The 27,274-nt window shown below is 40.8% G+C and overlaps 1 protein-coding gene across 4 annotated transcripts in view; it reads left to right on the top strand.

Annotated features, from left to right (window-relative positions):
* Positions 1–6,025: 6,025 nt before the first annotated feature.
* LOC135241706 (cholesterol side-chain cleavage enzyme, mitochondrial-like) overlaps positions 6,026–27,274 on the top strand; it is a 59,762-nt gene continuing 38,513 nt past the window's right edge. The window contains exons 1-2 of one of the 4 annotated variants that reach the window (XM_064312308.1): positions 6,026–6,174; positions 6,788–6,908. Coding sequence is in view for 1 of the 4 variants with exons in the window: in XM_064312310.1 (XP_064168380.1) it covers positions 6,588–6,612; positions 6,788–6,908 (146 nt within the window). In the remaining 3 variants the exon portion in view is untranslated. Of the gene's footprint in view, positions 6,175–6,417; positions 6,613–6,637; positions 6,657–6,787; positions 6,909–27,274 lie in introns of those variants that run through there. The other 3 variants (XM_064312311.1, XM_064312310.1, XM_064312309.1) reach the window with 3 other exon arrangements.

Genomic DNA, 27,274 nt, shown 5'->3' with positions numbered 1-27,274 from the left:
TCCAAGCTCAAATTTGCCTTTGCAAGCATATATTTTATATATGCTAATCAGCTTCATTTGATAACCCGGACAGTGCTTTTCACAATGCTTTTCTGGGGCTTGGTCAGCATGTGCTTTGAGAATTCAGTTCTCCCTGTGCATGCCATTAACAGAGGTCAAATTCACCCTGAACTGCCGGCACTCCATAGCTCCTCTCACAGGTAGATAAGGGGGATGAGTGGGCGTCTGTGGAGGCACTGGAGGTTGTTCTATATTTTTTCTGTTCTGTGTTGTTGTTTTAACTTGCAGAAAGGCATTAATTAAACATGCACTGTGATTTGAGATTTCTCAAACACGGAATTCCGCCTTTGCCATTTAGCACACTGTACTAAAGCAGCTCCATTCATTTAGTAATAGAAATCGTGTAAATGTGATTTCACCATTTGTTATAACATATGACTTTTTAACTGTCTTGTATAAACTAAAAAATGTAGCTGGCACGTGACACGCAGAAGCACAGAACTCAAACCCGAGACAATAGAATAAACATTGATTTCTCTTTCAGAAAAACTCCCATTGATATCTTGATTTTTTTGCAGCAAGTTTTATTATTTTATAGATTAAATTTATACCCAACACACTTCATATAGTTGTTATTGAAATAAAGGATTAGGGAGCACATTCCTAAATTACTGTTTTTTTAAAAGATTCATAAGAATATCCAGAGGATTTTTTCTTTTTCATTTGCTAATGTATTCATAGAAAATGTGGTGCTAGATAATATGTTTCTCAGTTTAATCTTTAGAGACAAAAACTTATAAGCTTACATACTCAGGCTATGATTAAAAAATGTAAACAACCAAACTAGCTCTTAATTCCCATTCATTGGCCTTTTTGAATACATTCTTCATGTTGACAAAATGAGAGTTTGTTGGAGCTTTGGGATACTCATTTGTATAATTTACACAGAACCGCCTGGCCTTACTCAGGGCAGAAATCAGTTATGAAAGGATACAATATGGATTTCAATGGTGGTCCAAAGTGATTACACTTTTTATGAGTAGCATAATTATGTGACACACACTGAAACACCCCCATGCAAAGGCACCAGGGCTCAGGGGGATTGATAATTTTCCATACTTTGCTTTTACTGTGACATCCATAATGGTCTGGCAAAGCAATTCTTGAATGAAAGTCCATCTCTCGTAATAATAACAATACATCTTATTTATATTGCGCTTTTCATTATACAGAGATGATCTCAAAGCGCTTTACAGAAGGCAACAGTGTACCCTGGTTAACAGCATGAGAGTTTTGATAGGGGCAGGGGCGCTAGTTTATTTTTCAGTTTTGTCAGCATGTTAAAAATGACATTTTCATTGACGTTTTTATTTTTCTTTTCCATTATTTTTTTATTCACGAGTCAGTTTCTAACACACAACTAGTGATTGGTGCAAAACAAATACTATCGCCAATGATTGGTCATAAAAGGTTCTGAACATACAAAAGCTCTTAGTAAATCAGGCCCTTAGTCTTGATGTATGGACAGTCAGCCATCCAGCAAGGCATTTCACCAAGCCCACATGGTGTATCCCATCCAAGGCAGAGGCTTCCCACTGTATATATTTATATATGCACTGCAGTCAGTATGGCTTTAGTGTAGACTTTTTTCATTAGTGTAGTGCTTTTGCATTTAGCGGCGAATCAAAGAGGATGTGATTTGAGCAATGTTTGCTCCTGTGAGTGTTACCTCAGGGAGCTTGCTAAAGTCTTCCGTGGTGGTGCGCCTCCTGCTGGGGGGAGCCAGGTTTGAGGCGAGATGCTCTCATGGGTGCTTCTCCCTCCGCTCATCTGTTTGATGATTTGAATGGTGAATGATACGTTGTGTTTCTGAAGGCGCATGTTCACAGAGCTTGTTCCTCTCCTGCTCAGGGCCGCACCGGTTTCATGTCTCAGGAGGAAAAGATGCTGCAGAATTCAATCGTTTCCTTAGAAACACTGGTAGCTGCAGGGAACTGCCTTTTACCAGGCACACTAAAAAGAAGGGAACAACAATGGCTTTCTGTAGTGTCTTGGCTGATTAACACATTTTCTAATCTGTGGATTCCAAATATGGCACTTGGGCATTACTAGAGAGGTTGTGAATGCATAATTCCTGGTGTTGTAATGTCTCCTGAACAACTGATGATGCCTGCTGCTAAGAGTTAAACAGGTGTGCCTCTGTGGTGCTTACTACAGGTGGAAACCGCTGTACACGTAGTCATCAGCTTTTATTTAAGACCATTTTTATACATTTTCATTTCAACCTTTTAGAAATGACAGCACTTTTCATAAACAGTCCTCCAATTTCAGAGCATCATAATGTTTGAGACAAATGGTGCACCTTAGTACAAGGTATAAAAGAGCCTTTAATATCTAGTTTTGATTCTAGCCTTTGGATTGCTTTGGGAGTCTGTTATTGATGTTTGTCAACATGAGGACCAGGGAGTGCCAATGAAAGTAAAGGAAGGAATTATGATACTGAGAAATAAGAAAAAAACATATCGCACACAGCTAGCCAAAATCAGCCGTTTGGAACATTATTAAGAAGAAAATCAGGACTGGTGTGCTCAGAAATCACCAGAAATAATCAGAAACACCTCTGAAGCCATTTGTCCCAAACATTATGATGCCCTGAAATGGGGGGATTATTTATAAAATGTATAAACGTATAAAATACCCTTAAATAAAAGCTGAGAACATGCACTTATATATATATATATATATATATGTGTGTGTGTGTGTGTGTGTGTGTGTGTTTAAAAGCCAACTATTGGATGGCAGAATAAAAAGATGTGTCAAATAAAAAAGGCCATTTTTGTCCTCACTTAGCACGTTTTCCTCTAGGTTATGGATTCACTCCCAAACCTGATAAAAGAACAGTGATTGATTTTGATGAATACTGAGGACTGGGCTGCTTATTGTCTGGAACAGGTGTAATCAGATTTCGGGAATCCCAGTCTTATTGCTGGGGTTATTGCTTCTTGTTTCATGGAGGGTTATTGCTTTGCAGGAAAGCAGGAGCTTCTCCCTTATCTATAGAGGATTTTGACCCGAAAGCTGTAAACCTGTTCTGTGTGTTCCTCGTCATTAAGGTTGAATGCTGTCACACAAACAAATAACATCCAAGCCCAGGAGATAAGCACATCTGTTCAAGGTAATTGCATTATCACCTCAGGAAAGACAAAAAAAAGTAGGTTAAATATATCTTAACATTGTTTACATAAATGCACCTTTGCACTAGATTTCACTAGATATACTGTATGTAATGTAATTTTTATCACATAATATTTCACGTAACTGGTAATTGAGTTTGCAGCTATAGAGTTCACAACTGTGTGAGGGGCATTTTACATATTTTATTGATGGAGTTATTTGGGTGTATGAGGCAGCTGATTAAGTACTTTGTACACATTGAGGTGTGGAAATTTGAATTTACTGCTCAAAATTTGTGTGTACTTATGCGTGTAAATACAGTCAAACTGTGAAAACTACAGATTCTCTCAATTGTTCAACACTGATCTGGAAACTGATATGGTGTGCTTGGTGTATGTTTTGTTTTTTTTTGGGGGGGGGGAACTCTAGGGCCTGGATTGATGGATGTACTGTGGCGCGTAAAGGCATGGGAACTGTTGGCCAGATGATTGTACAAGTTAAATAGATACAAATTACAGCATGGGCTGCCTTTCATCTATGGGTCCCGCAGGCTGGAGAGGGGGGAACCCTCCTCTTCCTCCCCAGCACTCAGAGCCTCCCGGGCCCCCTCCCATTCTACCTCCCTGTGGAGATCACTCACAGGAATCCCATGACGAGGGGTTCTCTCCAGTTCCAAGCCAAAAAAAATTAATAAATACACTAACAAAAAGCATGCTACTTCTCCAAGGTATGACAGTTCCAGGCCAAGCCATTTGTATTAGCTGTTTGCCAATACACCATTGTTACAGGAGTTCAGTGGCTGTTGATGACATCCTCTCTCATTTAAAATTTTAGGGAATGTATTTTTACATGTATTATTCATCTGTGTACAACAATGCCTATGCATGCACACTAAGAATGTAACATTAGAAATTGGGCAGCAACCTGCAACATTTTAACTCATATTGCAGTATAGTTCAGTTCATCCATATATTCAAGGCACAAAACAACAGAAGTCATTAATTTAGCAAAATATATCATGTATGAAACATTTTAGCTCTCATTCTTTATATTAACAGTATCATCCTCATCATCAGCATCACACCTCTTTGTATCAGCTGAATGAATGGAAAGAGCATGGAGTTATTTTAGCAAGTGCTGTCCTTTAATGTCTTTGGAAATCCTTCAGAGGGTTATGGGTGTATTTTGAGCTGCAGTGGGAAGGGCCAGGGGGAAATGGCACAGTATATGAACAAGGAGAGCAGGAGAGTTTGGGCCTGCAGGGCGAAGGCGAGAGCTGCCAGATTCTGCGCAGTGTAATTGCTGCCCCATCTCCAAGCTGGTGTCATGCTGGCATCCGCCTGGCAGCAGCGGATCTGCGTCTGTTCGTCACAACCCCCCCCCACCCCCCGGCACAGATATTATTACCTTACACAACAGTGCCCAGTGCCTGTGGACTTGGGCTACAGTAGCAGGACATGCAGGTTGTGTGAAAATTAAGTAGCCCAGCTGTATTAAGTGTATTGAATATATTCCCGCTGCAATATGTTTGTGGAAACCTGTGGTTCCCACTTAATATTAAATGGCTATAATACGTTAAGGGGAGAAATTGATAATGTCTGAGCTACAAAGTCAAAAAGCGAGTGTCAAAAATGTAAATGTATCCTAGCCAGCTCATTTTTTTTTTGCTTCTTCAGCTCACACTTGCATATGATTCCTAACAGTGATATACTGCATATGTGTGCTTTAGAATCATAGAGCTGCCACTTTCCAAACTGCCTCATGATATGGGTACCTTGTAAGGTTAACAGTCCCAGGTTTGCTGGACCAGGCTAATAGCATGAAAGCCAAAAGATCAATTTGTTATTGAGCAAAAAATGTTACGCTTATTGGACACTAAATATTTTCTCTTTACTTTGCCATTGTCTGGGACATAACATAATGTGCCCATTGCACAGGATTAGTGAAGATGGAGGCTGTAGTCTGTGCCTCTGAAAGCAGCAGTAAATATTTAATTCTGGCCTGAGCCCTTCTACATCCCAAAAGGCCGTAGGACTTGAAACAAAAAGAGGCAGGGGGTTTGCCTTAATTGCTTCCATGTACATGCATAATACATGTAAAATGCAAACTATGCTTTGTGAGTTGCATTTGGAAGAGACAATCGCTAAGCACAGCAAACAAATAGCCTGAAATCGTAACATGCAGCTATTCCAAATATCAGACATTGTGATCTATGCTAGCATATAGCTGAGCATGGATGTTTGGGTTGCCTTTTCAAATGAATATGCATTTACTATGCTGTGATATGCTTTTATCACCTTCACTCAGTGGAAAGATGTATTGCTAAAGGGTGCAGTTTAAATACAATGGCTTTAAATTTCACAGACGCATGGATATTGTATAGTGTGCGAAAATGAAGGTTGAATAAGACTGAAGTAAACGATATGGTTTGCTTTCAGGTCTGATGTGTTTTTCCTATAAGCAAGATCTTATATTTTCTTTGGAAAGCAGATGGGGAGGAGTGAAGCGAAGTGAAGAATTCTCATTATGGGTTTCCGATGTGAAAGAAATGAATACACAATCATTGTAATCACTTTTGCCGCTGAAAGTAATCTGTCCCTCCGTTGACACACTAGTTCGGTAGTGTTGTTTGTAACAGAGGTAACAGGGGCACCTGACACTGATTTCTGAAGGTACTGTACCCGAGATACATATTTACACGGAGTGAATCACTAATGAACACATGATGACATTTTCTTTGCGATAAACATCGCCAGATTTTACAGGCATCTACATTTTTCTGCAAGCCTATGTAATTTTCACCGGCAAAGCCGGTGAAGTGATACAATGTTGCGGCTGAAACAGCCAGAGTCTGTCTTCGAACACTACTATATTGCGTCATATCCGCAGGTCGGCTCCATTGACTGCGGCCTTTAATCAGCTCAGCAAAAAACTGCAGCTCTACGCGATGAAATAAATGAGGCTACGCAAATGATAAAATACAAACTACACAAATAGCATGTATGTCAACTAATCAGGCTGAAAAAATATTTTGTTAAACAAGTTTGTCAATATTTACATTCGTCGCAGTTATACCGACACAATGATTTTTGTTCTACTGGAAATCTCCGTTAGTGCTGCATTTAGTCAGATCCGTTCAATGTAAACTATTTAGGCTTCTTAGCATAAATATTTGCTTTGTTTAGATGTCTATCTTCTCATCTTAGGGGGGACATGTAGTATGCCTACTCTTAGTAGGCTGTAGGCTAATAGCCTAGTAAATCCACGGTTGAATCCCAGACACAGACAACATCGCAAACGCGTTTATTTCTCGTGAAAGTCTGAGAAGGGGTGACGTAGTTAGATGGCAGCCGAGAGATTTCTCTGTGAAACAAGGGATATAATTCTCTTGCCTATCCTGAAGTTTGGAGGTGATGCCCTTTGGCCAACACACCAGCCGTAAGCTAAAATCAGTGATGATGATGAAGTGTTTTCGTTACACGGTTAGTGGTCGTATTTTAAACGAACACACAAGGTCTCCCGTGGAGGTCGCTGGTTCACACTTAAATATGCACTGGTATTCAGATGTATTCAACTAGGATATCTAATTATTACGTTTTCATGGTATTTCCAGCTTCAGTAAAACTGGTCCAAGTGACAGAACATCACCATTCCCTGGAGCTGACCAATGTGAAGAAATTCGTCTTCACTCTGGAAGAAGGATTCGGCGAGTCGTCGTCAGTCCAACTGCTATGGTAAGGCCCAGTGGGGGCAAACTGTCTTTACTTCGAGCGGATTCACAATAACCTACGATTAAGCGAGCTAGGCCTATGTGATTTACTGATGCCCATATTGCACAAAACCGACTGCTTTTACGCTATTAAAGCATTAATATTTTATTTAGATGGCAGCCTATTATTTTTAAAATTGATTTTAACCTATGAATACTCTCAGAAGTGCCACTTGTATCATTTGATAATGTTGAATGTTATCTCACAAGGTAGTGTTCCCTTGTCAGCCAGTTTTTCCCGTTGGTTTGGTCTGGTCTGATGGATTGTAGTTTTTGAGTTTTATCATTTTCAGTTTTTGTCAGTAGACTAACCCAACTACCCCCTCTGTCAGTGAATGGGGTGTAATTATGGCGTATGTTCTGTGGTGTATTCAGGGGGTGTTGGGTAAATATTGTGGGATTGAGGGGCCATGACTGTAAATTGCTGTACCATTGCTTGACACAACCCACTATCCTCCTACCGCTGCTTTAGACCCTACTGGATGCGTAGACATGCATATTTAACTAGACGGGGGAGCACGCCTTCAGCTCCTAAACTTGTGTGAAGTCCGGGAATAAGCCTGTACTGCGCGTGTTGATGGAAAAACATTGGAGCTCCTATTAAAATGAATGGGGAATATCAGACTTTCGAAGGCAAAATAAAACGTCCTCGATGGTATTTTGAAACTCGATCGACGACCGTTACGTTTAATCTGAAAAGCAGATTGAAAAATTTTAATGAGTATTTAGCCAAGACTTCTGGACCAAAGCAACCATTGTTTCAGAAATTGCTGCACATAATGAAATTTATGATCACAAAAAAATGGACCGGTGTGGTTTTCTTTCGTTGTTAAATGACCTTGGATTTCTACATTGAATTCAATGGGCAGTAAGCGTTTTTCCCCTCACGTATACGCAGAAGAGGCTGTTTCCCGTTACTTCCTAGGCTTCACCGCCTGGCCCCCCTACGCTCTCCAGTTCCTATGTAGTCCCCATGACCGGATGCAACCATTGTTAAGCATTAGGTAGTTGTGGGATGCATGTGAAAGAAAGTACCCCGGACCTGTATGGCTGGGATATACTTGTAGGTTTGTATGTTCTATAAGAAAATGATTGAATCTTTTTGCATGGATACTGTATTACATTGAGATCATTCAATATTTTCCCTCTCTCATTTTATTGTAATAAATGTATATTTTCAGTTGTCTTATATCCTGGGATTGCCACTGTTGCTATTATTACAAGCATGCTTTCCCATTGCTTTCCAGAAGATCAGTGTTAAAATCTTGAATAATTAATCCCCATCTGTCACCTGTCAGCCTGCCAATTTTTCTTTTAATAAGCTAAAACGATTGGTTTTAAAAATCCAGATTGAATATTAAAGTCATGGTGGAATTTGACCGACCTTACATTACTCTGATTGCTATGGTCAGTAACATTCCAGTGCTTTGGATGGACAAAGAAGGTTCTTATGGGTTTTCATGGTACGGTGGGATGCTTTTTGGAGAGTGCTCAGTGTGGAGTGTAATCCTCCATCATGCCACCAGAATCCTGATGAGACTGGGGTGGTTGTGTAATCCCTCATAAATTGGATATCTGCTTCACACACCGCCATGAACTGCAGATTTTCACCTCTATTTAACATCTGGCATTGTGTACTAAAATTGACTTTATGACATAGTGTTCTTTGCTATATTAGTTTTATAACATGATATTTATCTCTGTGATTAAAGCATATTTGATAGATGGCTGTGATATGAACAACCATACTGACGGTAATTCATCATTCCAAAAAGGAATGGATAATTTATGTAAAATGGGCTTGTGGGATACAAACACTTTTCAGCCTAGATTTGAATTATTGCCTGACCTGACAAGTGCATAACATCTTTGGAAAATAGTTGCACTTCAAATGGAATCATTTTTTTGTGTCTGTGCACACACACACATGCACACACACACAGTATAATATTATATATTATAAGTACATGCTAATGATAAAGTCAATGAAATTCTGACTGTCAAATGTATTGGCAAGCATATTTAGTCATGGTGATTAAAGCAGTTCACCAGTGTAATGGGAACATGTTGCACAAAGTGAATTCCAGTCTGACTAGATTCCAGTCCTTCTTCTCTGAATTATCTGATATCAATCACGGCAGGAAAATGACAAATGGATATTGTAAAGAATGCATTTCTCTACATTGAATATTGTAATATTGAACATACTTCAAGTGAATATTAAATGCAGATTTAAGCAAAGATGTGCAGGTTACTCTGAACACACATTGTGGGTGTTGTGTTGTGAGTGACACAGGGATAGACAAGTGTGCTGCTTGCTGATGTCACCTTGAGAACAATGTCATATTTTTGCATATTGCAGCACTTCTCCAATTCAAATATGAGAGTGTATTATATGGAAAGCCCAGCCAGCCCCCCCCACCAACTACATCACAAACACAGAGATATAAATAAATGTTGATTTTCTGATTCTGTGCTGAGGTAGGCTTTTTGAGATGGGCAGAGGGGAAGTGCAACAGAAGGGGATTCTGGGAGATTTGTTGAAATGATTTGAAGGGCTGTGATCAGGCAGTGTCTGAGGTGAGGCAGCAGTTCACCACCTGGTCAGTATGTCTTGTTTGGGGGTGTGCTTTCCTCACCCCACAGTCAATAGTGGCCTCCATCTGCGGCTTGCCTCTACCGTTGATCAACCTTTTTGAAACGCATTTATTATAAGCAGAGATTATCTTCCACAGGAGTACATCACATAGCTTGCGGAAAACAGACTCCATAAAGAGGATGATGGTTTGGGGAGTGGTGTTGGGGGGCTGGGGACATATAATTAGTCAACAAACCCCCAGCAAACCCTCATCATGACAAACACCCCCTCTGTGCTCCTGTTTTTGATGATGAAGGGCAGCACTTGTAGCCCGCATCTAAAGAGGCTTGGATGTCATGGAAGCTGGATTCCTCTGCCTCCTTGTGTGACTAATTATCCACCAGCACTCCTGTTGTTTTCTCTGGCTGTACATAATGCCCTGTAACATTATGCTTATGATTAAGGCGGGGGTGTTTGTCTTGGAGAATGTTGGCTGAAGTTGTGGAGTAGTTACAGCAAAGTTGTTGAAAATCATGGAAAACTTGGAAAAAAAGAGGGAGAAAACACAGAGTGAAAAATGTTAATTTATTACATTAATAGATCTCATGGACAGCAGTAGGAAATGGTTGAAATAACATTCTGCAGCGTTTCTGTGTGTAGTCAGTTATTATTGGGGAATGTTGAATTATTTTTTTGCAATGGCTCTGGCCTTGACCTCAGACAGCTTGCATCTGTTTGCTTTAAAATCTCCTTTTGTATCTTCAGTAAAAAATGAACCCCTGGCATGAATCAACATTTGAGCATAACTGACATGTGCGTAGACCCACAAATGCACCAATGCAAAGTAATACATACATTTACTGTTCATTTAAATTCAGTGTACTGATTTTTTTTCCTGAATCCATGGATACAAATTTTATGAAACCTTGGTGGTATTTTATTATGAGAATATTGCAAATCTGTCTATACCAAAGGTGAATACTTGACCAAATTCTTCTCCAAACTTTATGTTAATCAAATATAATTTATTTTAGTAATGGATATTTTGTTGACTTGCATTAATAGTAGGCCTATTTACAATAAATCCAAATATTTATAAAGGGATTATTTCACCATTTTAATCCTTTCATCTTTAAATTTGGCATATTCTCATCTCATGTCTATTTCCCTGTTGCAGCTAATCTCTAGCCTAAATCTGAGAACTTTTGAATTCAGCTTCCAGTAAATAAATGCGGACACTGTCCTTAACTTAATCTGCTCAAAGGGGCTTTTGATGGATTTTGGTATCTTGGAGGAGTGAAATTTTCAAAACACACATTGTTGTTCTACAGCGGGCTTTGAGTGCTGACTGATAAAGGATGATAAAAACCCTCTGTGAGAGTAGCACTCAAGATACATGAGCCCTGTGGGCTGCCAGCAGACCGACTTGCTTTGGTGAATTTTATTCAGAAGTGGAAGTTCAGCTCCTGTCAAGGCTCTGAGTTGTCTGCTATCTTGGCATTTTAAGGGATTCTCTCTGCAGAGAGACTAAAAACAGTTTTCAATGAAAAACACTTGATTGAACTTATCTTTTAAAAAACACTAGCACTTGCTTTTGGTTTTGTGAATTCACATCAGTTTTGTTTCACAGTGTCACACAAAGGTCCTGAGTGACTGCCAAAGAGCGGTTATCTCTTTTTTTTTTTCCAAATGTGCTTTGAAGTGATGTAGAAGCACCCAAGATGCAGCTGCTTGATGTTTGGTTGGTGTGTACTGGTTGAGTGTGGATCTGATGTCACTTGCTGGTTCAGCTGGAATGACCAGTTTGAGTTCTCTGAAATGGGGGGGCGGTGGAGGGTTTGACATATAAAAAGTGCTGTAATTTCTACATGGTGAAACCAAAATGTATATAAATACCCTTAAATCAAAGCTGCAAATCTGCATTTTAACCACATGTGAGTTGTGAGTTGGAGTACAGAGCCGAATCAAAAAAATATGTGACTTTTTCCCAAACATTATGGAGCTCACTGTATATGGTAAACACGAATTGGTAAGTATCAATTTATGTATATTACAAAGGCAGTAGTACTCCAGCAGGGCTAGCCTAGCACTGCACTCATTCTTAGCATGCTGTCTCCAGCTGTCTCTCATCGTGTAATTGGCACACTGGGTCTTTATGTGTGGTACTGCTGCCAGTGCACACATGTGTTTAATAACACCCTATCATCACTCTGGGAAATTGCTGTGGAAGCAGCAGCAGTTTCAAAAGCAAATGCTGTCAGTAGCCATAATTGAGTTATAAATGAGGTTTGCTTGTGGTAAGAGGAATGGGAGTGTATTCTACACAACTATCTGCAGCCTTTTTTTCCCCTTGATGCATTTATATTACGCATACAGTAGTACGCGAAAGCGGTTTGCTCCCTCTTTGATCGGTTGTGCTCACTGTCGTTGAATACATGTGGTGTTCTGCCTCGATAAACACACCTGGCGGTGATGCGTAATCAGTGAGCATTTCCTCGCTGATACGATATGCATATTATTTTTTGCCGCTTACAGGTTTTAACATTGATGTAGGAGATGCAATGAAAGGGTTAATGTTTTCCTTTCTCACAGCCGGCCCATCTGCGTATAGGAAGTGAGAAGGGTGTGATTGACAGACGGAGGCTATTAGCGCTGGTGTTGTAGCTGTGGGACTGCAGGCCTGGGGGACCCCACCCCGTTACCCTTTCTCCACTCTTTCTTCTGGCCCCCCCATCTCTATCCACTCTCCTGCCCGTCCTCTTATATTTACCCTCTGTTCTCCTCTCTTCTTGCACCCCCCCCCCCCAACCTTGTCCTGCTTTTCCTCCCTACCCCCTCGATGGTTTCTCTTTGTCTGGTTATGAAATTTCTTCAGCCGGCCTGAATTATTGAACGAGGCTGCAGTCTCGTGAGGGCGTGAGTGCGCATTTGACTGAAGTCTCTTCATCCATATTGAGCCACAATTCTGTCGATCTGGTCTGGTGTGTGTGTGTCGGGGGGGGGGAGGGGTTTGGGGAGGGCTTGTTCCAGTGATCTACATAGCAGCTCCTGTTCTTGGTTAATGTGGCAATTTGACAACATTGTGCCCCTTCCCTTTTTTGTTATACCTTTAGATGACCACTGAAAGAGAGGAATATATATTTTTTTTAAACAGAAGCTATTGTGCTACCAGATTAACCCAAATCTTCATTATTTAATTATTTGAAGAGCTCCAAAATTTTCCTTTAAGTGATTGTATTATTTTCATAGTATTTAGGATTTCTAGCCCTTTCATTGTAATCATTGTAATTGTCAATCCACTGTAATTATGTCCTTGCTTTTGAACGTGTAATTAGTATTGAAATGCAGTCAGCCTGTGGTGAATAATTTGCTGGTTTGCAGCCCGTTATGTCTTCACAGATTTTCATGTGTTTTATTCTGAATGGGTCAGTGAGTCCTTCATTGATTTGCTTAGCTTGTTTATCTAGAGCTTTGCTGGAACTATGAGCATGTCTGCAGTCCACAGGAAAGGAGAACTCAGACTTATCAGCTGTGGCCTATGGTGCTGCAGCATGTTTGCAGGTCTGGTATGAGTGCTGCCAGTCTGATTTCTGTGATGATGTGTCAGGAACCCAAACATGTCACTTATTGCTATATGATGTAGTTAAATGCTGCTGCAGTGCTATTCATTCTTTGCAGTTATGCCTTATTGAGAACAGAATTCATACATTATACATTATATGGGAGTTCAAACTAAAGGTGTTAATCTAGAGGTGTTTTTTTTTTTACTTCAATCTCTAATAATATAATTAAAAAAACTGGCTGACACAACAACTTCTTTGATATTACATTTCCTGAAACTACAGGCAGAAATTTCATAAGTCAGTTTCCATCATAGTTTGATCCTTCTGCTGTTACTCTTCTCACCCGTGGCTGCTCGCCTCACTTGTGGCTGTGGTGTTTATGTACCATCCACAACGGTGGTGAAGACTATAAGGCATGCCACATCACCACATCATGTGATTAGTCTATTACAAGTCTGAGCCAAAATGAAAACATTTATCTTATCATAGTATCTGTTTACCTCTGCTTCTTTTCAGAAGGCTGAGTGCTTGACTGTTAGTTCTCAAAAATAAAACTGTTGGGTTACTATGCAGATAATTTCTCTTCCAACCTGCTGAAATGGTCAGCCTTAAATTGACCCAAGATGGGCTCAAACACAGTCTGCCCAAGATAACGTTTCAGTGAACATTCAGCTGTGAATTTGCATGTTGTCTGTGAGAGATCGAGTTCCCTCAGCTAAAGTGTTTTGGTGCACAGAATGTAGGTTCGATAGATTTTTTTCCAGCCAAAGAAAGGATGCCCAGCCAGCAGGACTAAGGATGGAAAAAAGCTCTTGGCAAAGAAGTTGAATAGAGCTCTTTGTATGATTGGGCAATGTGTGAGGATTGCATCCTGCAGCCTGCGTGCGCTATAGTACGGTACTACCCTGTTTGCTTTACACTGCCTGTTTCCAAGAGGCTTATCTCCTAATAAGATGAAAAATGAAACCTAGGCCAGAAAAATCCCTCACAGCAATAGACCCCAGCCTTGTGCCGCGGGACCGTCTTCCATGCTGGAGAATGTTAATAGCTACGCACTGGAGGGGACCTTGAGTGTAAGACGATGCTGTCTTTTCTGGCCAGAAATGAGTATTATTCTTCCTTTATTTGTGTAGATAATGTAGCCGCCTCCACCCACATGTGTGGGACAGTGCTGAGTGTTTCAAGGTTGTGCTTTGACACACAGCTGAATCGGCTTTCAGAAAAAATGCATTCTGACTGCTGTGAAAAGCCATTTCTGGGACAAAGGCATGCATCCTGTGATCACCTGTTGCCTAGGAACCAATGTGACTTGATGCATGTGATTCCGGTGCCAAGGTCTCCAGATCATGTGTCAGGCTGACGGTGTACTTTCACATAAAGTGGAATGTGTGCACCTTTATATAAATCAAACTAGTCAGCACTGATGTAGTGATCAAATTTATTTCACAAACAGAATATTTAAAGCTCTTAAAGCAACAAGAGATGAAGGTACTGTTTGCCATGATAAGGGAAGACACTCGCTTGTTCTTTTAATTATCAAGCCCAGACTTCAGACCTAATCGAATCTAGTTCTGTGATTTTGCAAACCACCTATTTTCTTTTTCTTTCCAAAGGAGAAAATAGGTGGCAATGAACATCTGCTGAAATCTACTGTCTGCAGAGTACAGGACTGTGTTCAGAAAATGTGTTCACATTGTCTCTTTCAATTAACTAGTATAATAATATAGTCTAATTAATAATTCCACTATAAAAATAAATCCCTTTTATTTGAAGCCGGGTTGTCGCAGTGGTAGTCTGTAGATATTCCCCACTTTACCTCTTATTGCCATTATGTTTGTAGTAGTCCTTTTGTACAGCATATTTGCCACTATGGTAAATAAGGGTATTTAAGAAGATGATTAATACATAATATGGAATGTCATATGCATTTAGGCAAAATTGCCAAAAAAAAATTTCTCACATATATAAGAAATAAATACATCCGTTTTCAGGTAGTGTCTGTGATAGAGATTCATAAACCCAGGAGTAGATTTGAGTACTAACTATGCTATACTGTTAATTGCCCACAAGTAATTCATACAGGGGGCTATTAAGGGTAATCTCAGTCATGCAGCTTTTTTAGTTTCCATTTAAATGAGCTGAACCCTTCCAAGTGGACATGTGGGACCTCTTCCGGGATACTGCTTGCTTTTGGCAATAGAGGTGGAAGGATGTTGCGCTGATGTTTCCTATGAGCATCTCTGCCTTTTGATCTGTTGCCCAAATAATGAGGTCCCAATTAATAATAAATACTGTCTTTCATTTTGACCTTGGGGGGTGGGGGGTGGTGGTGGAAGAGGACCACTATAAGCAGGAGATTCTTACGTCTGTCACATTCAGCCATTGGGGAGAACCCCCCCCCCCCCCCCCCTCCCCCCGATGCAAATGGGAGCTTCTTCTTTGGACTAATTATCACCCTGAGCGCTGGTGCCTATGAGTTCATCAACCTCAATCAATGCCTGATTAGTGCACACGCAGGCAGGAGGGAGTGCCGCAGCCATTGAGAGGAAGGGACTGAGACCGGGATCGGGGAACCGCCCACTTCAGAAGAGAGGCTCTACTTCAAATGGAATGTAGGCTTTATTTATTTATTTATTTTGTTATTTTGAAGGCGAGATCTTCATTAATTTTTCATCTGCAGCCAGCTTTGAGGCTGGAGAGTGGGGGCAGTCTTCTGACGATCTGGGCCGAAATGGCAAAGAGGAAAAGTGGGGGGGGAGGGGGGGGGGGGGGTTTGAGAACGGGAAAAAAAGGGTGAAATGTGTGCTGTACTTACAGGCAGATGGTACAGCTGCCTGTTTCAGGCACAAAGATGGCCATTGTCTGTCTGCCCTAGCCACCCCCCCAAACCCCCCTGCAGCTGCTCAGGTAGAGCTGTGAGTTGGGAATGTGTTAAATTCACTGAGAAAAATACATAGGAACCTCCGCCTCCCAGAATAGCATCAGTTCAACCCTCAGAAGAAGCTTCTACTGATTAAAATGGTTCTACTGATTAAATGCAGTGGTCTGCCTTGTGGTCAGCATTATGAAGCTGAACTATTGATTTGAAAATGCTGCTTCCCTGCCTATCACTATTTGTTATTAGTTTTATCGGCAGACATTTACTGAGGCAATTCTGGGGTTAATACCTGGTGTAAGAGTGCAATCACCGTGCCCAATTTGGCTTTCAAGCGTGATTCAAAACCATTTCCATAATTAACCACAACTACACCGTACTACCAAGAGGAAACTTTATGTACTTATAAATTATGTACCTCCAGGAGCAAACTAGCAACCAAACAGTTATTACATATTTAGGAAGCCTTCCTTGCTAGCACGTTGATTTTTCCAGTTCAAACTGAATTTATTTGCTCCAAGGCTTTAACAGTGTAAGTCAATGCCAAGAAAAAAAGTCTTGAGTCTGTAATGCTATAAAATAAATGAGTACTTACAGTAATTCTGCTACAGCGTGTCAGCTGGCTTTGGCATTGATCATATGATGCGTAATGTATCCAGAATTTGTGTTTACTGTGCTCAGAGTACAGAGTTAGCCTAGGGAGGACGTCTGTAGGTAATCTGATGTACAAGTCAGGCATAAACGCAGCATGGAGCAAGCAGCAGGAGGCAGAGCTGTGATAATGAAAGGCAGAGGGAAATCATCCTGGGCCCTAAAGCATGAAAGCAAGCTGTGTTATTATGAAGGGTACTGTCTGGTCGTAGTAGGCGAAATGTCTGTGTGTTGGCGACTTCCAGACCTGAGCCTTTCACTTGGGTTCACTCAAGCCGGTGACTGGCAGCCCAGTTGCTCCACCCATTGCGGTATTCTTGAAGCCTCATTTGTCCATTACTGCTTCAGTACTTGAGTTTGGGCAGTACTATATCAGTGCTACGGGGTCTGCTCAATTAATGGTGGAACATGAGCCATGGTCCCTATAATGCCGGTATTGTGTGGTTCCAGTCTCTGTATACAGTATAACCCAGAGAGAACCCTGCAGGATGCTGTACTCAATAAATATACAACTGAGAACAGAAAATATCACAAATGAAAAATCTAAAAATCTTCCAGACTTGTTCTGAATAAGGCCATGTTGTTCTCATTTTAAAGAATCATGACTGTTCTTATGTAGGTATTATTCTAATAGCCTATGTATTGAAACATTTGAATATATACTGCACATAGGCCTATATGTTAACTGGTAAGGAATGCCTTAATGGTAGACAACACACATTAATGCATGCTGGGCCTTCACTGAAAGAGTAAGTCAGCCGAAGCCAGTCCAGGATACCTCATTGATTTGACATTTCCAACCAGTAAAATGGGTGACTTTTGCAATCATTTGAATTGTATAATGAATAATGTATTTACACCAGTACATACATGTGCGCACACACACTCACTCATACACTCACTCATACACAGACACGCACACACACAGACATTTCCTTCTCTCCGGCTTGAATATGTTAGCCAGTGTGTGGGCCAATAATTCAATCAATAACAGTGATTTATTCATGAACCATTTTGCCTTTTATTTCACACCAATCCTCTGAAACACTTTGTGTACTAGTAAGTGAGTAGTTCATTTATATATTAATTCCGCCATGATTTCTTACATTTTTTTCTGTAATTTTTGCATTTACTTTTATATTTGTAATTTTAGCAGAAGTCAAGAGACAAAAAGGATTTAAATTCATGTCATATTTGCACTCGCTGCTCCAGCACACAAGCTGGTGCTGGAGCTAAAGGGCTCAGATGTTTTGATTGCTAAGAGAACAATCAGTGGTTTTGAGTCCTTTGATACGTGTGGCTGATTATTACTGGTGCATGTAAATTACTACCCACAAGCAAATGTTTATTAGCGGGCTGGGGTTTATATATTTAAATACAGTGTATAGATATCATGGGCATTTTATAAAATGGAATATTATTTTAGTGAACAAGCATAGCTAAACCCCTAGTCCTTCTGTTATGCTATTGACTGTAATGTACTCATAAAGCAAACCCATATGAACCCTTGGGGTTTTAGAGGTGCAACTTCCTTTTAAGATGGGTCTGAAATATTTTGATCTTGCCTGTGCATTTCAGTTATATGAACAGATGATTGCATGCCTGTAATGTTTAAACATTAAAATTAAAAAGGAATAATTTCCAAGGGCTCTCCTAAAACATTTTTATTTTTAAAAGTCATTCAATAATATTAATAAATATTTGAGACTTTACCCTACTCTAGAGCATAGTACTGTTATTCCGCTGTATTTTTTCCAGCCAGCTTGGCAGAGGTTATTTATAATAGATTCTCATATAGAATATATTATACATGTTGTATCCCTAACATTTCTTTGTCCAATGGTAACATAACATGCTGTATGAGAACAGATTCTAATGGTAATAATATCAGTACAGATGTTGCTTTTGGCACATTTTTTCAATGATCATGATATTTGAGGAAAAGGGTCATTTTCAGAGGGAATTGAAAAACCACAAAACCCAAAGTCAATGGAGAAACAACTGCAAAATGATTCCCTAACCAGAGGAAAAGGTGTTGATTGTGCAAACTGGAAGGAACCTCCCTTAGGAGAAACTTATTTTATCAGTTTTTTATTCCCTCTTTGTTTTCCTCCCTAGTTTCGGCCTCTCACTGCAGGCCGACCCGCCATTTCTGTAGCCACTGTTCATTTATCTGTTGATTTGAACGGTGACCTAATTTGATCTCATTTAGGCTATTTCAGTGCTGTTTATAACTTTGAAAAAAACTGTGCATTTTAATCAGGAAAAGTGCAATTTAAATGAATAAACTCAACATTTTGAATACAACTCACAAGACATACAGTACACGTAGAAAACTGAAGCATGTTTTTCTGCAGCAGAAGAAGGTAGAGATGTTTTATGACCGAGTGGGTGGCCACGTGGGATACTGTGGCTGCCGAAGCCTCTCTTCAGTGCTAATGCTGCCTGACATCTCCATCCCTGTTAAAACAGCTGATATCATCCTGGATGGAGAGCAGTGCAGAGGAATTAAAGAAGAGCAGAGAGGTTCTATTAGTCTGGCCTGCTTCACTGCCTCCAGTACCCTGCTGGTTAACCCTTACACTGCTCCTTTCCCTGGCCTTGCTTTCTTATGATTGGTCCAGGATGCTGTAAAAGGGTTTCCGATGGCCAAATATATAAATGTATAGCTGTACCAAGACTGACAGTCTGTAGTTATTCTTGTTTCATACTTTGTATGCTTGTCTCCTGAAGTCATTTTTTTTTTTTTTTTGCTTCTGCTTACAGTTTAACTTATTGTTTTGACAAATCTGTGCTATGGCACGGTAATGAGTAGGTTCTGCGGGATATTCGATTCTAGTTCTCCCTGCTAAATTGATGCTAAACTCTCTTTGAACTCTTTTTATTCATGGCCTTTTGTTGTTGTATGGTAAACGCACAAAGGAAATGTATCCATGCATGTCAGGTTTAATGAATGGTTTTCAATTTTTTTTCAAAAATAAATCTTGCAAATTTAAATTTTACTTTACTTCAGGGACAAAGAGCAATGGAGTGTACAGAGTACAGCTGTCAAAAGTAATTTGTGTTTATCATTTTTAAATGGCTTGTTTTCACATGTCGGCTTTGGTATTGCTAGACAAATCTTGATTCAGTAAAGCTACAATAATACAACTGTTTCTGATTAAGGGGATTATTTTCTGATGTGAAATGTTGCTGCCCTCAAAACTACGAACTACAATCTTGGGATATTTGTGGAGCAGGAGGGATTTTGTCCAAATTTTCCTCCTCCTATCACTTTAAAGCACATCTTCCCCTGGGGTGGTGTTCTGGAGGAGTCCCACTACATTGGAGATCAAATACTGTGCTTAGTTCAAGAGTTCTTAAGAACAGAACAATATTGTACCTCTATTTTCGAGTTCTATCAAAATATTTTTTAAATGATCAAAAGAAGTATTGAACAACAGAAAAATTTTGCACTGTAAATTCCTTCTGAAGTTTCAAAGTGTGTGTTGAACCAACCAGTTTTTATGCATTTCTGATACTAAAATTGTGTCCAGAACAGGCTTCAGAGTACAATGCAAAGTACAAAATTGTTTTCGAAGTTACTGGTGCTATTGCAGCTCAGTACAAGAGGTCAGGGTGAAGAGGATATTCAGCTGAGGAGTTGAGAAGATTTAGGGGAGAGCTGGGAAACATAATAAACTGGAATAGTTTGACGTACAGGATGCATGCATGGAGATTGTCAATTGCCAATTTATTATTATTTTTTTTTTCATTTGACTAAAAATGACAAAAACGGAGACAGGAAGAGGACGCCAGATCTGCCCAGTTTACATGAATGCTTACATGTCAGAGATCACCAGCAGAAATACATGAACTGCACAGTAATTAGCGTGATCATCACATATTGGCTTCACTTCTTCAGGTCACTCCTCAAAACTGTGGACATGCATTTTGAACCGCACTGTGATGAATCTAGTTCCATCAGGGCCACCTATTGTTCCTGACCGGCCCCCAGTGACGAGGCACCTTACTCACGGGGGTCAGCCCACGTAATCACAAACTCTGCAAACAAACCACAGCCGTGCCTCCCTGGAAATCCAGTGGCAGAAAAGGGCCTTGCTCTTTAGATGCGCATTCACACGTCTCCTATCGCTGCAGCTAATTTGGTGAGACGCGATGCTCATTAAGTTACCCAGGTTGCCTTTGGGCGAAAGTGCCCTAATCCCATCTAGCGAGCTGATGCATGTGACGATGAAGATGGTGGGGGTGGGCTGATCCCTCTGTGGTATCTGCATTTGCTGGGGAGATTAGGAGTACCCCCCCCCCCCTTCACAAGACCCAGTGGGCAAGGGTCAGAGGAGGGGGGTGGGTGGCAACACACATTTTTGCCTCCACCCCCCACAATAAGAAGGCTCAGCCTTCTAAAAGAAGCAAGTGTTTTCTTAAACTGTTAAAATGTTTGTGGGTGGTATTCATGTGCTTAGGAACTAGGAAAGGTAATTCTTCCAAGTGAATGGTTAAGATTTATTCTGGATCAAACAGAATAATAATAATAATAACATTTTAGATTTTTTTATTTCTGCCATTCGAGTGGTGATTTTTCATAACAAATTGCTTCACAACAGCACAGCAGAGCATATTGTCTCCAGTAAAATGTTTTGAAGAGTGAGTTTCCTGTGTGCAGTACAGGAAGGGGAAGTGCTGGAGAAAGGGGATGAGTAGGTCACAGCTTCCCGCTGGGGGTGGGGGTGGGGGTGGCGGGGGGGGGACCTGAGCGGGCAGCACAAAGAAAGAGGACTTAACTGCATCTCCTGTATCTCTGAATCTTGGGGAGCAACAGGACATGCCATCCCCTCATTGTGCTGGAATAGCTTGGCCCTAATGATGGTAAGAATCTTTCAAAGAAGGAACAAATTACAGATTATTTACATCCAAATAGCATCAAATAAAAGACCCAGAATAATGTGATGATTGAAAATTCCTCCCTCATGCTGAATGGTAATGCTAACAATTGGATTCAAACTCACTCATAAAGTATCCCAGCCAGAAAATAGAGATTAAATAAAAAAATAAAAATCTTGAAAATCCAATTGGCCTTTTTTGTGTTTGTGGCTTGAGGGCAATGATTTTAATTTAAAAACAAATGGTAAGAACACGGGCACGGTGTGACGGCTCAGAGGTTTTACTGAAGGAAAATGTCAGGCCACCCCTGAAAAGCAATTATCCGACACGCAAAGTGAAATGACCAGCGTCTGCTTTTGTCTGGGACAGGTGGCGGGTTTGCCGGGAGCTGGTGTGCTGTGAAGCACGTCTCCACACCCGTGTTGATTATGCGCTCACTTGTGCGGTCACGTGTTGATTGTGTAGATCTTTCCCGGGAAGGCCAGATGAGGAAAGGCGGTGCGGGGGCGGAGGGGGGAGGAGGATGTTCAGAGCTGTGGACAATTTGTACCTTTTGTCTACCTGCATTGTTTCTATTACTATCAGGACACTTCTCATTTAATATTTTTGCATTTCCCGCTCAACCCTTCAACTCTGCTGCTTTTTTTGGGGGGGGGGGTGATGGGTTTTACATTAATAGATGTGATAGCAAGTCACATGGGTAAAGGTAACCACAGCCGTGAAAGGACCTGTTTATATGTGCAAAGTGTAACGTTTAGGTGAGTGTTTCAGCAGTACACAGCAGTACATGGCTACCAGCCAAAAAAGGGAATGGTGTATGATCTTAAACCAAGGAGTAAAACTGAATGCATTTGCCAATTTTACCTTTGTGTGATTTAATTTCTAATCAGAATATAAATTCCAGTCAGTTGACGGGACTGCTTTTGAGCTATAGCTGCACTTGACTGCCCTGTTCTGAATACTAATGGTATGTGTATTTATTCTGTACTTTGGAGAAAAGGAAAGTGATGGGGAAATCTATCCTTGTGAAATTGCTTTTCCTTGATCTGCGAGTCAGCCTTCAAAAAAGCATTTCTGTTGATGATAATTGCAGAGTGTGGGCCTCATTATTTTAGCAGTGTGATTTCAGCCTGTTAAGTGACAGAATAATTACACATGGGGCTTGATGGCACTCCCAGAGAGCAGTGGGAATGATTGCCTGGATGTGGGCCGCATGCTGATGGAGCCCTTCTTCCTTTGTTTGGGCTGCTGCTCTATTAGTCTCCCAGTGGCTCCGCCCACCAGTGGTGGAATTATCTGATTGGAGCACAATGGTGCTGGAGGTGGACACGTGAGGCAGAGGTGGGCAGTCTTACAGAAAGCGTCAAACTTGGGCGGGGCATGAGCAACAGATAAAAAAGGACATTACCGAACCCCAGCAGAATTGTTCTCCTCTGTCCTTGACTGAGTCGAAGGTCAGAAATTATGAACAGTCTAAAGCCCAGACATAGGTCTGGCTTTCACTGCTCTGTCAACCAGCTAAATCCCCATCACCCTGCAAAGGCTGACAAATCTCATGTTATCTAGATGTTTACATGAATCAGAAATGCTGCATATTCGATGGCCTTATTCCTCTTTTGGCAACACTTGGTGATGTGTAGTTTAAATGGGGTGAGTTGGCTCAGTGTTGTAGTTTGGGCATATTTTTGCTGTGGGGCTATATTGTATGTATTTGCCATTTAAATGTAAAATAATATACTGGCAATTGCATATTTTTACAGTTCCATTTGTGTTCTTTGCACTAAATGCTCTGTAAATTAATGAAGTAAATTACTTTTTAATGTGGGAGTGTATTATGTGCGTGTATTAAGACGGTAACGTATACCCACTCCCATTGTACAGCTTTGTGCATTGTGCACTTGTGTACATATGACCTTAATTAGCCACTGCGCTAATCTTTGTCTTGATGTCCCCATAAGTTTTTTGTACATAAATAACAATAACACTAAAAACAACAAGTTTATAAAATAAACAAAATATTTGTAAAAAAAAAATAAAATAAAATGAAACGATAATTATGAAATCCTTAACAAAGAGTTCTGTATTGTACCTCAGTTGAACAGGTCCCTCAGGTTCTCTCTCTCTGGTGCAGAGGGTAGTGCCGGAACGCTCATGATGACTGTTTGCAGAGCTGTGGATGAAGCTGGGGTTCAGTTCAGAGCTCATGAGGAAGTAGAACTGCACTGACATCATGAGGACAGCTCATTCATCCATTTTCACTCCCTCTGAAATTCCTTCATGCAGTTACATTTATATGCAGGCATATACTGACTCTGACTCAACACATTTTCTGTTGCCTTTTTTGCAAGATTGTACTATAAGTCACATATTGTAAATGGCAAGGTCTAAATTTGAATTAGAGCTGTATTAAAACACATTGACATTCATTTATGCAAAAATTCCCTGTATTTACTTGCACTAATGTACAATCCATATTAGGGTTACCAGGCTGAATTATTCACTAGTTGGTAATTGATGAAGGGAAAGAATATGTGCATTAATTAAATGGGTGATTATCTGAAATGATTAGATTTGTTCTGCTGAATCTGAATTTGATACAGCAGATCTGTACCTTAATTGTAATCAGCAGTTTCTTCTGTGATGTGCATATAATTATGCAATTATTTTAATCTTTACAACGTTTGAAGATTTAAATCGGCAGATTTTATCAGGAGCGAAGATTTAATATTTGGTAAATATGATTGGTATTTTCTTTTCTTCTTTGTGAATGAACTTATGTATGTTTGATTCATTCTTTTTCTGCGTAGCATCCTCCTGGTCAATAGTGAAGGTGACATTTAATAGCTTATACCTTCTGCTTTACTTGCCCTCAAAGTTACAGCTGGTATAGGAGAGTCATAATTCTGTGCAGAATCAAGAGTGGCTAGGGCCATCTGTCACTCATACAACAACTCAACAGCCATGCTTGATTAGTTGCGTGGAATCTGGACAATCAGTCTGTGTATTTAACCTCTGGCGATGGAAACCATGTTCAGTGGTGTGTGCAGGCAGTCAGCTATGCCCTCTGGGACAGCCCTGTCTAGCAGAGGGTCCAAGCTCTTCTCAGCCTGGACCTTAACCTTCCTGCGTGTGGGGTGTGCTGCCCTCCTGATCAGGAGTATGTGTGGTACACCTTTACCATCGCCTTGTTCTCAATTTAAGATTTGATTTAGGAACCCCTTCCTGCAGACCACCCACTAGCAGTGTTCAAACCCCTCTTTTAACAAAGAGCAGTGGTCTCCGAACCCCCATCTGTGATTTCCTGAAATCTCCTTCTTCTAGAGTGGTGGAATTGGAGGGGGGGGGGGCTGCAGTAGCAGCAGCATTGGGGCTTGATCGGGGCCTCAGGAAGCCCAGGCTTCTTGGTATTGAGCTGCTGGGAGCTAAGGGCCTGCCTCAGGCAGAATCCATCAAAGGGAGATGTTTGCACTGAAGGATCAAGCCATGAATAAGCAATGCCGTCCATTTCCCAGTCAGTCGGATTGCAGCAGTCAGAATGCACTGCAAGTTCCTGGGGCAGAAATGGCAGGCAGCACAATACAGAACTGTTGCCTGGAAAAGGAGGGTAAAAGGACTGCGTAATAAGGGAATGCGTGCCTGCCATGTTCCTTCACAGTGGTTTGTGTCTTTATGATGGCTCTGAGCTGAGGTTTACCTTATTTCATTGCCTCATTTTTTGTTTACCATGTTACACACGGTATCACAGCCTTGCAGGTGCAGATGTAGCCCTGAAGTCCCATTCAGTTTTTACACCAGCATTGAAAGTTGAAATGTGATGTGCCTTATGAGAGTCTTTCTTGGAAGGTTTTTGCTGTAGATTGGATGCGGACAAAGACACACAAGTGCTCATTTGCTGATTATGCTCTATTGCCAAAAGGGTAGAATATGATCAAATTCACCTGAGGTACAGTATGATGCATCTGTCCAAATATAGATTTAAATATAGATTTTTAAAAATCGATTCAGAGAAAACAGGCCAAACTGAAATGGCTCATTGCCCAGCCTCAACATTCAGTGAAATTGGTTTCCTTAATAATGTGTTGTGTTTGTGAAAGGGGATGTTTCTTCTGCGGAATTGCCATTGTGACCCTCACAATCCGTGCAGCATTTCAAGAGAAATGGCATGCTCTGCCTGCTGAGGAACTGACCTCTACTGAGGGAATGCATTCTCTGCATTGGAATGAGTAGATGACTTAACTTACAAAATGATAGCCGACATTCACGCACCTACTCTTGCAACGGAATGGAAATGGAAATTCCTGTTTTCCGAAAACAGTTTTTTTTTTACTGTTTGACAGGCTTTTTTTAATATCCATTTGGATCCATTCTTGTATATATTTATTTTTTCAGGTGCTTATTTTCTTGACATCTGGTTTTGTGAGGGCTGAAATTTTCGGATTGTGTTTCGGTCTCCTTCAGAGCTGGCAAATCCCTGTTATTTGGTGTTTGTTGCGGATTCTCTGCTTTGGTCTTAAGTGGACGGGTGGTGGTATGCAGGGGATCCCTTTCCCAGCTGTCAATCACCTTAATGAGATCAATGGTATATTTTTATGTCATTATTTTACCCAAGGGTTGGAGCCACATCACCTCCTCCTATAGAAGCCCTGAAATGAAAAACCAGGCATGTCTCTTTTCAGGAGGACCTTGTGGTAAAATGGCAGCAAATATAAAAAAAAGAGTGAAGTCACAGTGAAGGCGACTGGTGAAGTTACAGTGTCGGATTTCGTTTGACTTCATAGTGCTGGGGGTTTTGCTGGGTGGACAGGGAAGAGAGATGGGAAGTCTGTTCACACATGGCTAGCTGCTCTGTGCTCTCCACTTCAAACTGAGCTGGCAAGCTGCCTCTGACATAAATGTTTGATCTACTGCTCAAGGCCAGTAATACCGCAGACAAGACCGCGTTTTTCCAAACCTTCAGTTATTTACTTTTTGTCTGCATGCATTTTTCCAGCCACTCATTCAAAAAAAATAAAAAATGAAGGATAAAAAAATAAATCAAATGACATAAGAAATCTATCTCCTGGATGAGAGGACATGATACATTTTCTCAGCCCAAAAACTGCAGAGTCGAGGCTGTGACATCCTGACAGGGCAAGGGAGAGATCAGAACCAGCGGACTGCTGACTGCCACATAATGAGTGGCAGTCTGATATGTGGTAATGCTCAGTGCCAAGAGGGCTCACGTTTCTGTGCCCTAGTGGAACGTGGCGTACCATGCACCCTGTCATAGAAAGAGTATGATGGATGGGCCATGCCAGAGATCCTGTTCCAGGCGGGTATTTCCCAAGGGAGCGTTTCCTAGCCTCACGGTTGTTTATGCCCTTTATAAATATCGATCCGCCCCGCGTTAATGGGGGATGCTCACTGAGCGGTAACCGCAGGTTCTGCGACAACCCTGGTCCCGATCCAAGACTCCTGGCAGGCTGGCGGGGCCTGTTGCAAACTCAATATCTCTTAAACTCCGCTTGAGAAATGTTTAGAGCAAGAATGATAGCAAAATAGTTCTGTGACATTGCTGTTGCTCTCAATTCATTTAATGTGCCAGCCAATAGGATCTCATTGTTTTACATCAAGTAAGCTTATAATAAGGATACTGAATCTGATATATACAGTCAGCTCCATAATGCTTGGGACAAAGACATATTTTTTTTTCTTGATTTGGCTCTGCACTCCACAATTAGAAAATTTGTTATCAAGCTATTTAAAATGGTTAAAGTTCATATTCTCAGCTTTTATTTAAA

The sequence above is a fragment of the Anguilla rostrata genome, chromosome 16 (genome assembly GCF_018555375.3).
Source record: "Anguilla rostrata isolate EN2019 chromosome 16, ASM1855537v3, whole genome shotgun sequence".
Lineage (NCBI taxonomy): Eukaryota > Metazoa > Chordata > Actinopteri > Anguilliformes > Anguillidae > Anguilla > Anguilla rostrata.
Note: the sequence above shows the minus strand (reverse complement) of the source record. Positions and strands in the feature narration are given on the sequence as shown.